Below are 16,308 nucleotides of genomic sequence, written 5' to 3'. Positions count from 1 at the left end.
CTACGGTGAAGCATGGTGGTGGCAGCATCATGCTGTGGGGATGTTTTTCAGCAGCAGGGACTGGGAGCCTAGTCAGGATCGAGGGAAAGATGAACGGAGTAAAGTACAGAGAGATCCTTGATGAAAACCTGCTCCAGAGCGCTCAGGACCTCATACTGGGGCGAAGGTATGACGCTAAGGACAATGACACTAAGCACACAGCAAAGACAACACAGCAGTGGCTTCAGGAAAAGTCTCTGAATGTCCATGAGTAGCCCAGCCAGAGTCCGGACTTTACCCCATCGAACATCTCTGGAGAGACCTGGAAATAGCTGTGCAGCGACGCTCCCCATCCAACCTGACAGAGCTTGAGAGGATCTGCAGAGAATAACGGGAGAAACTCCCCAAATACAGGTGTGCCAAGCTTGTAGCGTCATACCCAAGAAGACTCAAGGCTGTAATCGTTGCCAAAGGTGCTTTAACAAAGTACTGAATAAAGGGTCTGAGTACTTACGTAAATGTGATTATTTTTTTTTTTTAATTTATTTTAACCTGTTTTTACTTTGTCATTATGGGGTATCGTGTGTATATTAATAAGGAAAAAAACAAAACTATTTAATCCATTTTAGAATAAGGCTGTAACGTAACAAAAACAATTCACTGTTATGCTTACAAGCTTGTTTTTTGTCTCTCCCATCTCTACCCATCTTCTCTCTCTCACATTTGCTTCTCTCTCCCCCCTCTCCGATCGTATCATGCTATCAATACACAATTACGCATGCACACGCACACACACCTAGAATGGACTTACACACACAGAGACACACACACATACCTCACCGTGACTCAATCATCATCCACGTTCGACTATGTCTTGTGTCCAGGAGGCTAAACTGCAAACTAGAGCCCGAGGAGAGGATGACTTGTCTACAGTGAGGGAAGCGTTTTTCCAGGGCCTGAGAGGAGCATATGTGACTCGTTTCAGGAAGTATGTTACGCGTCCCTACTTCACAGGAGAGCCATTTGAATTTTTTACTTTTATTTATTTATATAAATGCGTTGTTTGGCAGAAATGCCATCTGGAACATGTGAACTTTCATGGGCCTTAATAACACACTTGTATGCTATCTGTAAATACAAATAAAATGGTTAAATTATGAGCCTAGTTTGTTTAGCCACGGAAAAAGACAGGAACTTTCCCGCTAGCCATGATTGGCTGAGATAATGGATGGGCTGGACATTCGGATTGGTCTGCCATGTAGCACGCTTCTGTCTATAACATGAGCTGGTCAGTATGTGTAGATAATCCTTTCTAACGCTGCTTTTTTGAAAGATATCATGTAGTAGAACTGCAAAAATGTTGCTCTCCACTTTCTGGAGGACCGACTTTTGAAATCAGTGGAATGCCCAGTGGAATTAGTGTATGATAGCTAAGGAGAGGGAGAAAAGTCTGGTGTTTGATTGCAAATATGCAGAGGGAGTCAAAAAAAGAACACACAGAAGGCTGTTGTATAAAACACCTGTCTCCGGATTACATCTTCAAACTAAGGGCAACGATGGCATCCATGACAGAGCGAAAGAAGAGAGTCTATCTAGCTACATTTTCAGATATTATACGTTTCTAAAGTAGTTTTCATTTCAAGTTAAAGCTTACTGTTAGCTAGATAGCTAACGTTAGCTGGCTGGCTCGCTAGCTAACGTTACCTGTATGATCTGTGTAGTAATATTATTCATATCTCAGAGCCATTTGCATTGCTAGTATAGCCTAATATTAGCTAGTTAACATTGAACCTGGTTGTTTAGCTACCTGCAGATTCATGCAGGGTAGTAACGTTATGAGTTGGGATTATGGTTAATTGTTTAGCTAGCTAGCTATATGTCTAAACAAAAGACTCCACTATGCAAGTAACCATTTCACTACACCTTCTGTATCCTGTGCATGTGACAAATAAACTTTCATTTTATTTGATATAGTATGTGTTTACCAAAGACGGTAATCTGAAGAACATGACCTGCACCAAAGTCAAAATAACGTTAGGCCAACGAGACAGTGTCCAAGTTCTAAAGTTCTCCGGTAGAATGACCTGCTTTTATTTTGTCACACTCACAACCGTAAGCTGTTTTCTGTAATTGGCTCGCCATTAACTTGTAACCAATGATCTTGTTGTGAGTTTATTTTCCTGTAATAATGAAGACAAATGAGCTAAAGTGAAGACGTTGTCAGCTATATGATATGGTCATTATTTGAACTGGCTAGCCAGCTAATTTAACATTAGCTAGCTAGCTAACAAGCTAGAAATGAACCAAAACATTGTTTAGAAAGTTGCTTTTAGTTGCTTGGTTTGCTAGATTGACATATACTAAATTCATTTTTAAAACAGGTGGGTTTATTGGTGTTGAAATACACTAGTTATGCTATTTTGGACCACCAGGCTGCTGATGTCATGCAGCCTGTAGTTTTTGTGTTTATACTTTTTAATAACGACGACAAGTTTGATGTCTGACGACAATAGAATGTTCACTGCGACAACTGTCGATAGACATAGTATAACCCAGCCTTTAGTTTTGAAATATTTGGTTGTTTAGTACATGGCCTCACATGTGAATCCTTAAAGAGATGGGTGGGGCTAAGGCTTAAGAGGGTGTGAACGATGCTGAATGGGTGTAGACAAAGAAGAGCTCTCCAGTAGGTTTACCAAAACATTCAAGGGCCATTTTCTCAAAAGTGAGGTTACAAGTTTATCAACTTTCAAAGCAGAATTACTTACCCATTGTTCCTCAACTGTAGTGTATGGTATACAATTTTCTAGCTCTGAGTTACTACTTTTATCCAATGTAAAAAACACAATTTCAAATATTGCTACATAAGACCGAATTGAGCCGGTCGGTCACATATTCACTCAACACGTTTGGACGATGCCTGCCACTGTTACTGAGCATTAGGATGACACGGCTGTACAATAGCACGCAAGCACAAACATTCATAGAGCATAAGGGTAAGTATGCAAACCAAACTCACACATAAATGCACGTATATGCGCACACACGTACGTGGGCACACATGCATGCACGGGCCGCCCTCCGTATGCTCTGTAACAGAGTACACACGTGTGCACACACACTTTTCAGTCCAGGTAAAAGCTAAAAGCTGGATCCTTAATGTGCCCTCATTATTCAAATGAGGGTGTAACCTGCATGCACCTATTTTGTCCACATTACGTGTGTGTGTGTGTGTATGTATGTATGTATGTGTGACCACCTGGCCAGCAGGACAGTAGCACATTAAAACGGCTGCTTGCCGTCCTCTAATAGTTCTGTGGAGATCACATCATTACTCTAGAGATGAGAGGCCCGGACCCCCGGACAGAGAAGACGAGAAGGACACACACACCACCCTTCATGAACTGTCTGTGTGTCTGTGTCTGTGTGTGTGTGGGGGGGGGGGGGGTTGTGTGCACACATGTGCAGGGCTCGATAAACTTTTTTAGCCAAGTAGGACAGATTTTTTAGTTGTCCGAAAGCTCAAGTCACAAAAAGGTATCTGGAAATTGTGTTGTATGACGCAAGGAACCACTTTACAAAGACAAATTAATTGTTATCATCATTATTGCCATTGTTTCATCTGAGCATAACCCCAAAACAAAGGACTTATTAGCTGACTACCATGGAGTGGAGTTTAGTCAGCTACGGATTTATTAGCTTGCTCTGTTGTTTATTTTGTTGTCATGGAGGACGGATTGGGCTCATTGCTTCGAGTTGAAAAATAAATGGTGCTCTCATGGAACGGCATGCTTTGAGCACCACCGAAAAGTTATATTTGCATTTGAAAAATGTATTAATGCCATATGTTACATTTTCTGTAGGCCTATTGTTTACATTTTTGTTGGTGACATTGATATCCAGATAATTTGTAGATGTTTAAGTCTATCAAAAGCGTGCGAGTTTGGCGTTTCCGTTAGGCCTATGGACAAAATAGATTGAGTAATAAAAGCCCCACTCGTGGTCTTCTTAAATTAAACTTACTTTTGACAGTATGGAGCACAATACCACAGAGAAGTTTAGAAGGGAGGAACTCCCTCAAACTTTTATACCATAGGCTGGGATCCACATTATGCAGCTGTTGAAGAGTGCATTTCTTACTGTTTGTCCACTGGTCACAAAAACAATGACTGATAGGCAGCTTAAACTTCAATTAAACCATTACTAGGTTAAAATACACATATACACTGAGTATACAAAACATTAAGAACACCTGCTCTTTCCATGACAGACTGACCAGGTGAATGCAGGTGAAAGCTATGATCCCTTATTGATGTCACTTGTTAAATCCACTTCAATCCGAGTAGATGAAGGGGAGGAGACAGGTTAAATAAGGATTTTAAACCTTGAGACAATTGAGATGAAGGGGAGGATTGTGTATGTGTGCCAATCAGAGGGTGAATGGGAAAGACAAATTATTTAAGTGCCTATGAACGGGGTATGGTAGTAGGTGCCAGGTGCACCGGTTTGTGTCAAGAACTGCAACACTACTGGGTTTTTCATGCTCAACAGTTTCCCGTGTGTATCAATAATGGTCTGTAATAATAATAATAATGGTGTACCCAAAGGACATCCAGCCAACTTGACACAACTGTGGGAAGCATTGGAGTCATCATGGGCCAACATCCCTGTGGAACGCTTTCGACACCTTGTAGAGTCCATGCCCCAACGAATCCCGAGTGGCGTTATGATAAATTAGGCATTGTTGTGCACCATTGGCATATACCAGGGTTCTTCAATTCCGGTCCTGGAGGGCCGAAACACCTCTGTTTTTCATCCTCTCCTTCTAATCAGGGGCTAATTCAGACCTGGGACACCAAGTGAGTGCAATTAACTACCAGGTAGAAATAAAAAACAGAAGTGTTTCGGCCCTCCAGGACCGGAATTGAAGAACCCTGGCATATACAGTGCATTCGGAAAGTATTCAGACTTTTTCCACATTTTGTTACGTTACAGCCTTATTCTAAAATGGATGACATTTTTTTTAAATCCTCATCAAACTACACACAATACCCCATAATGAAAAAGCGAAAACAGGTTTTTAGAATGTTTTGCAAATGTATATAAAAAAAGAAACCTTATTTACATAAGTATTCAGACTCTTTGCTATGAGACTCGAAATTAAGTTCAGATGCATCCTGTTTCCATTGAACATCCTTGAGATGTTTCTACAACTTGATTGGAGTCCACCTGTGGTCAATTCAATTTATTGGACATGATTTGGAAAGGCACACACCTGTCTATATAAGGTCCCACAGTTGACAGTGCATGTCAGAGCAAAAACCAAGCAATGAGGTCGAAGGAATTGTCCGTAGAGCTTCGAGACAGGATTGTGTCGAAGGCACAGATCTGGGGAATTGTACCAAAACATTTATGCAGCATTGAAGGTCCCCAATAACACAGTGGCCTCCATCATTCTTAAATGGAAGAAGTTTGGAACCACGAAAACTCTTCCTAGAGCTGGCCGCCCTGCCAAACTGAGCAATCGGGGGAGAAGGGCCTTGGTCAGGGAGGTGACCAAGAACCCGATGGTCACTCTGACAGAGCTCCAGAGTTCCTCTGTGGAGATGGGAGAAACTTCCAGAAGGACAACCATCTCTGCAGCACTCCACCAATCAGGCCTTTATGGTAGAGTGGCCAGACACGTCTGGAGGAAACCTGGCACCATCCCTACGGTGAAGCATGGTGGTGGCAGCATCATGCTGTGGGGATGGTTTTCAGGGGCAGGGACTCGGAGACTTGTCAGGATCGAGGGAAAGATGAACGGAGCAAAGTACAGAGAGATCTTTGATGAAAACCTGCTCCAGAGCGCTCAGGAACTCAGACTGGGGTGAGGGTCCACCTTCCAACAGGACAACAACCCTAAGCACACAGCAAAGACAACACAGCAGTGGCTTCAGGAAAAGTCTTTGAATGTCCATGAGTAGCCCAGCCAGAGTCCAGACTTTAACCCGATCGAACATCTCTGGATAGACCTGAAAATAGCAGTGCAGTGACGCTCCCCATCTAACCTGACAGAGCTTGAGAGGATCTGCAGAGAAGAATGGGATAAACTCCCCAAATACAGGTGAGCCAAGCTTGTGGCGTCATACCCAAGAAGACTCAAGGCTGTAATCGCTGCCAAAGGTGCTTCAACAAAGTACTGAGTAAAGGGTCTGAATATATTTTATTTGTAATACATTTGCAAATATTTCTACAAACCTGTTTTAGCTTTGTCATTATGGGGTAATGTGTGTAGATTGATGAGAAAACCCCCCACAATTTAATTAATTTTAGAATAAGGCTTTAACGTAACAAAATGTGGAAAAAGTAAACGGTTCTGAATACTTTCCAAATGTACTATAGATATATGCGCAGTGGTGTAAAGTACTTAAGTAAAAATACTTTAAAAGTTGTGCCCCTGGGTATCCATAAATGTAAATAAAAAATAATAATTCTGCAGTCGGGTTTGCTTAATATAAGGAATTTGAAATTATTTATACTTTTACTTTTGATACTTAAGTATATTTTAGCCATTACATGTAATTTTGATACTTAAGTATATTTAAAACCAAATACTTTTAGACTTTTACGCAAACAGTATTTTACTGGGTGACTTTCACTTTTGCTTGAGTCATTTTCTATTAACGTATCTTTACTTTTACTCAAGTATGACAATTGAGGGAAAAAAGTATTTGTACGTTTGCCCACTGACAAAGAAATGATCAGTCTATAATTGTAATGGTAGGTTTATTTGAACAGTGAGAGACAGAATAACAACAAAAAAATCCAGAAAAACACATGTAAAACTTTTTATAAATTGATTTGCATTTTAATGAGGGAAATAAGAATTTGACCCCTCTGCAAAACATGACTTAGTACTTGGTGGCAAAACCCTTGTTGGCGGTCAGACGTTTCTTGTAGTTGGCCACCAGGTTTGCACACATCTCAGGAGGGATTTTGTCCCACTCCTCTTTGCAGATCTTCTCCAAGTCATTAAGGTTTCGAGGCTGACGTTTGGCAACTCGAACCTTCAGCTCCCTCCACAGATTTTCTATGGGATTAAGGTCTGGAGACTGGCCAGGCCACTCCAGGACCTTAATGTGCTTCTTCTTGAGCCACTCCTTTGTTGCCTTGGCCGTGTGTTTTGGGTCATTGTCATGCTGGAATACCCATCCATGACTCATTTTCAATTCCCTGGCTGAGGGAAGGAGGTTCTCACCCAAGATTTGACGGTACATGGCCCCGTCCATCATCCCTTTGATGCGGTGAAGTTGTCCTGTCCCCTTAGCAGAAAAACACCCCCAAAGCATAATGTTTCCACCTCCATGTTTGACAGTGGGGATGGTGTTCTTGGGGTCATAGGCAGCATTCCTCCTCCTCCAAACACGGCGAGTTGAGTTGATGCCAAAGAGCTCGATTTTGGTCTCATCTGACCACAACACTTTCACCCAGTTCTCCTCTGAATCATTCAGATGTTCATTGGCAAACTTCAGACGGGCCTGTATATGGGGGGGGGGTTGGCCAATAGGGGGTGATACCATCGTATATCACAATATTTTATGAGTACATAATCATGATAGGACAAAGGTTGATATCACCTTAACACACATACATCCCTCCATATCACCACTGTCCATACCGCTGCACATTACATTCCCTCTGGATCAAAGTGGTTCTACAGTTCAGACTTAATGACAACAAGCCCTGGGCACGAGACTCGAGACTCGAGACTCGAGAGAGAGAGAGAGAGAGAGAGAGAGAGAGAGAGAGAGAGAGAGAGAGAGAGAGAGAGAGAGAGAGAGAGAGAGAGAGAGAGAGAGAGAGAGAGAGAGAGAGAGAGAGAATAGAGAAATAGAGAGAGAGAGAAATAGAGAGAGAGAGCGAGACAGATGGGAAGAAAGTAAGAATAGTTTCTGCCATTAGACACTATGAAAATGAAAGCCATAGTAAAATCAAGGTTATATCACATCCTGACCACCTTCATGGTAACGTTGAGAACAGTATTTCCCTAATAGTGGGTGGCGGTTAATTTATTTGATTCATTTTGGGTCTTGACTAGAAGTACACCATTGTTTCAAGTACTTGATGGGTCACACACACACACACGGACACGGACACGGACACAGAATGGGCCACAACACACACAGGAAAGTCTTTGGAATCCCTAGTGTCTCCTAGGCAGACGGGTCCTTGGTTCATATAGAGTGCAGGTTAGGGGTTTGGGGTTTAGAGTTTAGGGGTGAGGGTTAGCCACAGGGCAGTGACAGCTTGGAGGTCGAAGGAAGGCGCCGGCTCCCCCATATGTAGTGCAGGGGTACCATCTGTGCCATTGTTAGGACGTGTGTCCCCTCTCCGTCTCCCCTGGTGGGGGGACTGGTACCCCGCGTAAGGGGACTATCGTGCGGGGCTACTCCCTCCCTTTACACTGGGGGTCACGGGGATATACATCGCTAATGCTATTATCCACACACAGTGAGAGAAGCATGCATGTGCACGAGTGTGTGGGCAGACACACACACAGACACATTCACACATACAGTACACACAGGGATACATATGCACACACACACACGCACACGTCACTCTTCTCTCTCTGTGTGTGTGCGTGTCTCTCTCTCTCTCCCTCTGGCACATCTACAAAAACAAACCATGTCTATTTCTCTGTCTCTCACATTCTCACACTCGCTCCTAACTGTAAACCTTCCCTCCCTCCTTCCCCTCTTCCCTCTCTCTCTCGTGTTCTCCCTCAGTATGGCTCACCGGTTCAATCTGCAGTGCGTTCCTGTAGCTGCCGAAGAGAGCGGCCTGTGTTCTTAGAAAGGCTCGAGCCACGCCGTCTCCTGTCGTTGTGGAAACCTTCTTTAGGCGGTTCTTTAAGGAGGACACCTGGGGAAAACAAACAACAACAAGCAGTTACACCTTACTATTGTTTATGTCGTCTACATAAGGACTGCGTGATTGAGTGATAAGCAACGTGTAACATTTTCACAAGAGCCACCTCCATAGTCATAGGTGCATTTACAGGTAATGTTTACAGCCATCCTTACCCCAATCCCTTCTCTTTGGCTCCCGCCATCCATCTCTTTCACCCTACCTTAATACCTTCTCCCATCATCCATCCATCCCTTTCACCTTACCAGTGTCTTTATCTATCCCTCTCTCCATTCACCCATCCATTCCTTTCCCAATACCCCAGTCCCTTCTCCTTTCCTACCAACATCTCAACCCTCTTTCCTCCCTTCATTCCCCCTTTCCCCCAGAGATAGACTGAGAGTATCTCTCGCCCCTAGGCCTCTCATCCCCTCTGGTAGCATCTAATCCTGACCCCGCTATTTTAATCAGCCCATCCCTTCCCCAGGCCCCCCTCTCTCCCTTCTCCCTCTCTGGCATCCATCCGCACAGCGCTGCTGGAAAAACGGCTCCACGAGTCAACAACAGCGTTATTCTACATGAATACACTCCATGAGACGGCCGTTTAGGCTAATGCTCTAGCCGGGAGCAAGCGCACGGGGGCTGAAGTAATCCTTTCTCTTTCCCTCTACTCTCTCTCTTCCCCTGTCGCTTTTCTCCTGTAGCGAGCTCCCCTGGTTATTAAGGACGCTTGGTTACCTTGTTAGCGAAAGTTTAGCCTCCCCCCGAAAACAAAAAAACTTGCGACTGGAAAAATAACCGTAGGAAAAAACACCGCTTTTTAGTGGCATTCGACATGACCTGGGTTTGTTCTCTTCCACAGTGGAGGCAAGGCAGATAAGACACGCAAATCAATTGTTGTGTCATTTCCTCCCTCATTTGTTTGCATGAATAGTTTTATTTGGAGGAAATGGAAAAGAGTGGTTATGAAATGTCAACATGTAAGCTCAATGTACAGTGTCTACTTTGTATAGAGCATTACTGTGTGTCTAAAACAATATTCCCCTCTGGGACATTAAAGTATATCCTATCATCCTATCCTAATGTGAAAGCTCAAGTCAATCAGTGTCCAGAAGGTAGAACGACTTTCATTTTCTGCATTCAGGCATAACATCATGCACAATATAAAACTGTCATACTGAGTGTATAAGGAAAGAGTAACGGGCCAAAGACAGTGCCCAGGGGAACACAATGCAATAGTCTCTTAATGAAGACCCCTTTTCAACAAGTACTCTTCCTTCGTCACTTCGTCAACACCAGGGGTGGCCAACTCTCATCCTGGAGAGCTACTGCCTGGGTGTGCAGGCTTTTGTTCCAGCCCAACACACCTGGGCTGGTGTGGTAGGCTGCAACTAATCAGCCGCTTATCAGGAACTTCATTCTATTGTATTTTGAGTCATTGCATATTTCTATGATCTGATGCTTCCTCCTTCTCACTACCACCAGCAGCCCCACTTCCTCCTAACGCTTCCTTAATACTTCCTCTACCTTTCCAGAACAGACACACACGCACACACTCTCCTCTTAATGTCCCCCTCTCAAAACACACTACAAGACAAATGAAAACCCAACAAAAATCCAGAATTACAGCCTTACGTTAAAAGGAAGAAATGAAAAAAAGAATGAAAAAAAGAACAGAGATGGGAATAAGAGGATGGGGTGAGTGTGTAATGACAGGACAGAAGTCTCTTAAAGGTTTACACCGTTTCTAGGAGCGGAGCCTGGGGTGGGAAGCTTTACGGATGAGGTGGCCTCTGATGTTCCCCAGTGATACTGCCAGAGACACGCTTGAATATGTGCTGAATCAACCTTTAAACACTAATACTATAGGAACTGTGCCCCTTCAAAATCAGTAATACTGTAGAAACTGTCCCCTTTAAACAGTATAAGAACTGGGCCCGTATCCACAAAGCGTAGGAGTGCTGATCTAGGATCAGTTTTGCCTTTTAGTTCATAATGAATAAGATTGTATGGACAGATACTAGAACAGCACTCCTACCCTGAGACCCTTGTGGATACGGCCCCTGGACCTCTGACAGCAGACAAAGAGAGATCAGGGTAATATGTGACCACCCTTAGCGGCGTTGGCATAAAGTGGATGTTTCTGGTTATCAGGGATACAGTATTTTCAACCCAACTTCTGTTTCCCCTGAAAAACTGAAGTGGGGACTCCGCTCAGGCTTCTTTCTATGCCTGCTACGTTAGGTTAATATGTGACACACATGTATCATCTGGCTTAGTCATGGAGTCAGCTCGGGTAAATTCACACACATACTGTACACACATCCATGCAGTCATGTAAGCATGCAGACACCCATTTAGACACATGCATATAAGTGTGACCATGCATGAAACACACAAACAGAAGGACACACAGACATTGAAGACGCTGCAGACACTTCAAAGCAACCAGCCGTTCTGTGGCACGCTTCGTTCCAATGACAGTTCATTAATATATTTCACCCACTTGTCACGCAAAGATAAGAACACGATAACATTTTAGATGCCAATGTAAAACAAACACACACAAGTAGACAGGCAAATAATACAGCCTGAATTCCAAATTGATTAAAAAAAAATAAAAAACACCCATCTACACACAATAGCACATAATGACAAAGTGAAAACATGTTTCTTGAACATTTCACAAGCACTTTCACATTTTTGTTCTGAAGTCATTCCAGCGTTGCTTTGGCTGTATAGCACTTTGCATTTAGGCCAAAGAGTTACATTTTTGTCTCATCAGTCCACAGACTCTTTTGCCTTATGCTCTCAGAGTGTTTCATGTGCCTTTTTGCAAACTCGAGGCATGCTTCATAGTATAGTTTCCGCTCTGACATACACTGTCAACTGTGGGACCTTATATAGTCAGGTGTGTCCAAACAATTGAATTGGCCACAGGTGGACTCACATCAAGGTGTAGTGACATCTCAAGGATGATCAAAGGAAATTTGATGCACCTGAGCTCAATTTGAAGTGTCATAGCAAAGGGGTGTGAATGCTTGTGTAAATGAGATATTTCCGAAATTTCATTTTCAATAAATGTGCACTGTTTCACTGTCAATATGGGGTATTGTGTGTAGATGTGTGAGAAAAAAAACTCCATTTGAATTCAGGCTATAACACAAAATGTGACCGGTTCTATGTAGCAACATTTGAAATTATGTTTTTTCATTGGATAAAAGTAAAGACTCAAAGCTATAAAATGCTATATCATACACTGCAGTAGAGGAACAATGGGAAAGTTATTCTGCTTTGAACGTTGATAAACTTGTAACCTCACTTTTGAGATAATGGCCCTTGAATGTTTTGGTACACCTTCTAGAGAGCTTCTTCTTCTTCTACACCCATTCAGCATCATTCACACCCTCTTAAGCCTTAGCCCCACCCATCTCTTTAAGAATTCACGTGAGGCCATGTGCTAAATAGATTGAATAAGGTAGTGTAATAAACAATCACAGATTTCAAGACTAAAAGTTGTGAAAGTAGTAGCATAAAGTAGTAGTAAAAATATATCTAGTCCTTGGCCTATATCCTAATCTGACTTTGTTGCAGGTCATGTTGTTCTTCACATTACCATCTCTGGTAAACACACACTATATCAAATAACATCAAAGTTTTTTTGTCACATGCGCAGGATACAGAAGGTGTAAACGGTACAGTGAAATGGTTCCATGCATAGTGGAGTCTTTTGTTTAGACATGTAGCTTGCTCGCTAGCTAGCTAGATAAACAATGAACAATAATCCTAACTCATACTAGCATGCACCTTGCATTAATCAGCAGGTAGCTAAAGCTAACCAACTAGGTTCATTGTTAGCTAGCTAGCTAACATTAAGCTATAACTAGTAATGCAAATGGATTTCTGAGATACGACTAATATATCTACACAGATCATACACATAACATTAGCTAGCTATCTAATAGTACGCTTTAACTTGCAAAGAAAACGACTTTCTGACAAAATTAGAAACTTATAATATCTGCAAATGTAGCTAGACTCTTGGATGTATACGGGTATGAGTCTAGCAACATTTTCAGATATTATACGTTTCTAATTTTGTCAGAAAGTCACGCTACACGCTTCTCCCTCTCTGACATGGATGCCATGGTTGCCCTTAGTTTGAAGATGTAATCCGGAGACAGGTGTTTAATACAACAGCCTTCTGTTTTCTCTTTTCGTCTCTCTCTGCATTTGGCAATCATCTCTCTGCTTCCACCGGGCATTCCATTGATTTCAAAACCCGGTCAACTTCTTCCGTGACAACAACACTGTTGATTTCCGTTTCTTCCCCATCACTGTCATCAGAAGAATCTACAATGTCTGGTTCAATTAAAATGTTTTTACCTAAATCAGGGATTTCCTCATCGTCTGCTTCATTTTCAGTCAGAGAGAGTTAGAATGGCAAAATCGTCCTCTAGAAAGTAGTCCATCAAAACTTTTTCCAACTGTTCTTTGTCAATAGTACCTGTTAAATTCAGGGCAGCAATGTTGAGAGCAGTAGCAACACGTTTTCAGTTCTTCATGATATATTTCCAAAAAAGCCGCGTTAGAAAGCATTATCTACACATACTGAGCTGCTCATGTTATAGACAGAAGCATGCTACATGGCAGACCAATAAACTCATCTCTCGGAATGTCCAGCCCATCCATTAACTCAGCCAATCATGGCTAGCAGGAAGGTTGCTGTCTTTTTCTGTGGCTAAACCAACTTGGCTCGTAATTTAACAATTGCATTTGTATTTAAAGATGGCATATACGTTTGTTATTACAGCACATGTCCAGAAGGCATTTCTCCCAAAAACGCATTTGGACGAAAAAATTATACTAATTCAAATGCCTCTCCTGTGAAGAAGTGATGTGCGACACACAAATAAAGAAAAACCCTTGAATGAGTAGGTGTGTCCAAACTTTTGATTGGTAGTGTATATACATGGCATTCTCTCAACCAGCTTCACCTGGAATGCTTTCCCCACAGTTTTGAAGGAGTTTCCACATATACTGAGCACTTGTTGGCCGCTTTTCCTTCACTCTGCCGTCCGACTCATCCCAAACCATCTCAATTGGGTTGAGGTAGGGTGATTGTGGAGGCCAGGTCATCTGATGCAGCACTCCATCACTCTCCTTCTAGGTCAAATATCCCTTACACAGCCTTGAGGTGTGTTGGGTCATTATCCTGTTGAAAAACAATTGATAGCCCCACTAAGGGCAAACCAGATGGGATGGCGTATCGCTGCAGAATGCTGTGGTAGCCATGCTGGTTAAGTGTGCCTTGAATTCTAAATAAATCACAGACACTGTCACCAGCAAAGCACCCCCACACCATCACACCGTTTCCTCCATGCTTCACAGTGTGAATCACACATGCAGAGATAATCCGTTCACCTACTCTGCGTCTCACAAAGACACGGCCGTTGGAACCAAAAATCTCAAATTTGGACTCATCAGACCAAAGGACAGATTACCACCGGTCTAATGTCCATTGCTCGTGTTTCTTGGCCCAAGCAGGTCTCTTCTTCTTATTAGTGTCCTTTAGTAGTGGTTCTTTACAGCAATTCGACCATGAAGGCCGGATTCACGCAGTCTCCTCTGAACAGTTGATGTTGAGATGTGTCTGTTACTTGAACTCTGTGAAGCATTTATTGGGCTGCAATTTCTGAGGCTGGTAACTCTAATGAACTTATCCTCTGCAGCAGAGGTAACTCTGGGTCTTCCTTTCCTGTGGCGGTCCTCATGAGAGCCAGTTTCACCATAGCACTTTATGTTTTTTGCGACTGCACTTGAAGAAACTTTCAAAGTTCTTGAAATGTTCCAGATTGACTGACCTTCAATGCCTTAAAGTAATGATGGACTGTCATTTCTCTTTGCTTATTTGAGCTGTTCTTGCCATAATATGGACTTGGTCTTTTACTAAATAGGGCTATCTTCTGTATACCAACCCTACCTTGTCACAACACAACTGAATGGCTTAAACACATTAAGGGGGAAATAAATTTCCCAAATTAACTTTTAACAAGGCACACCTGTTAATTGAAATGCATTCCAGGTGACCACCTCATGAAGCTGGTTGAGAGAATGCCAAGAGTGTGCAAAGCTTTCATCAAGGCAAAGGGTGGCTACTTTGAAGAATTTGTTTAACCCTTTTTTGGTTACTACATGATGTTTTGATGTCTTCACTATTATTCTACAATGTAGAAAATAGTGAAAATAAAGAAAAACCCTGGAATGAGTAGGTGTGTCCAAACTTTTGACTGGTACTGTATATACAGTGTATTTGGAAAGTATTCAGACCCCTTAACTTAATCCAAATGTTGACCCTTCGCCCCAGTCTGAGGTCGTGAGCGCTCTGGAGCAGGTTTTCATCAAGGATCTCTCTGTACTTTGCTCCGTTCATCTTTCCCTCGATCCTGACAAGTCTCCCAGTCCCTGCTGCTGAAAAACATCCCCACAGCATGATGCTGCCACAACCATGCTTCACCGTAGGGATGGTATTGGCCAGGTGATGAGTGGTGCCTGGTTTCCTCCAGACGTGACACTTGGCATACAGGCCAAAGAGTTCAATCTTGGTTTCATCAGACCAGATAATCTTGTTTCTCATGGTCTGAGAGTCCTTTATGTGCCTTTTTACAAACTCCAAGCGGGCTGTCATGTGCCTTTTACTGAGGACTGGCTTCCGTCTGGCCACTCTACCATAAAGGCCTGATTGGTGGAGTGCTGCAGAGATTGTTGTCCTTCTGGGAGGTTCTCCACAGAGGAACTCTAGAGCTCTGTCAGAGTGACCATCGGGTCCTTGGTCACATTCCTAACCAAGGCCCTTCTCCCCCGATTGCTAACTTTGGCAGGGCGGCCAGCTCTAGGAAGAGCCTTGGTGGTTCCAAACTTCTTCTATTTAAGAATTATGGAGGCCACTGTATTCTTGGGGACCTTCAATGATGCAGACATTTTTTGGTACCCTTCCCCAGATCTGTGCCTCGACACAATCCTGTCTCGGAGCTCTACGGACAACTCCTTTGACTTCATGGCTTGGGTTTTTGCTCTGACATGCACTGTCAAATGTGGGACCTTATATAGACAGGTGTGTGCCTTTCCAAATTAGTCCAATCAATTGAATTTACCACAGGTTGACTCCAATCAAGTTGTAGAAACATCACAAGGATGATCAATGGAAACAGGATGCGCCTGAGCTCAATTTCGAGTCTCATACGCAAAATATCTGAATACTCATGTAAATAAGGTATCGGTTTTACATTCTTTATAAAAACCTGTTTTCGCTTTGTCATTATGGGGTATTGTGTGTAGATTGATGAATAATTGTTTTTATTTAATCAATTTTAGAATAAGGTTGTAACGTAACAAAATATGGAAAATGTGAAGGGGGCTGAATACTTTCCGAATGCA

General features: G+C 42.7%; 1 protein-coding gene across 1 annotated transcript in view; it reads right to left on the bottom strand.

Moving 5' to 3' along the window:
• The window catches only part of LOC311100292 (DENN domain-containing protein 1A-like), a 243,674-nt gene that overhangs the window by 32,212 nt on the left and 195,154 nt on the right, over positions 1 to 16,308 (bottom strand). The window contains exon 13 of the mRNA XM_084141154.1: positions 8,761 to 8,886. Within this exon, the coding sequence (XP_083997280.1) occupies positions 8,761 to 8,886 (126 nt within the window). The remainder of the gene's footprint in view (positions 1 to 8,760; positions 8,887 to 16,308) is intronic.

This window comes from Coregonus lavaretus (assembly GCF_964263955.1).
Source record: "Coregonus lavaretus genome assembly, chromosome: 24".
Lineage (NCBI taxonomy): Eukaryota > Metazoa > Chordata > Actinopteri > Salmoniformes > Salmonidae > Coregonus > Coregonus lavaretus.
The sequence above is the reverse complement of the archived record's forward strand: the minus strand, read 5'-3'. Positions and strand labels throughout refer to the sequence as shown.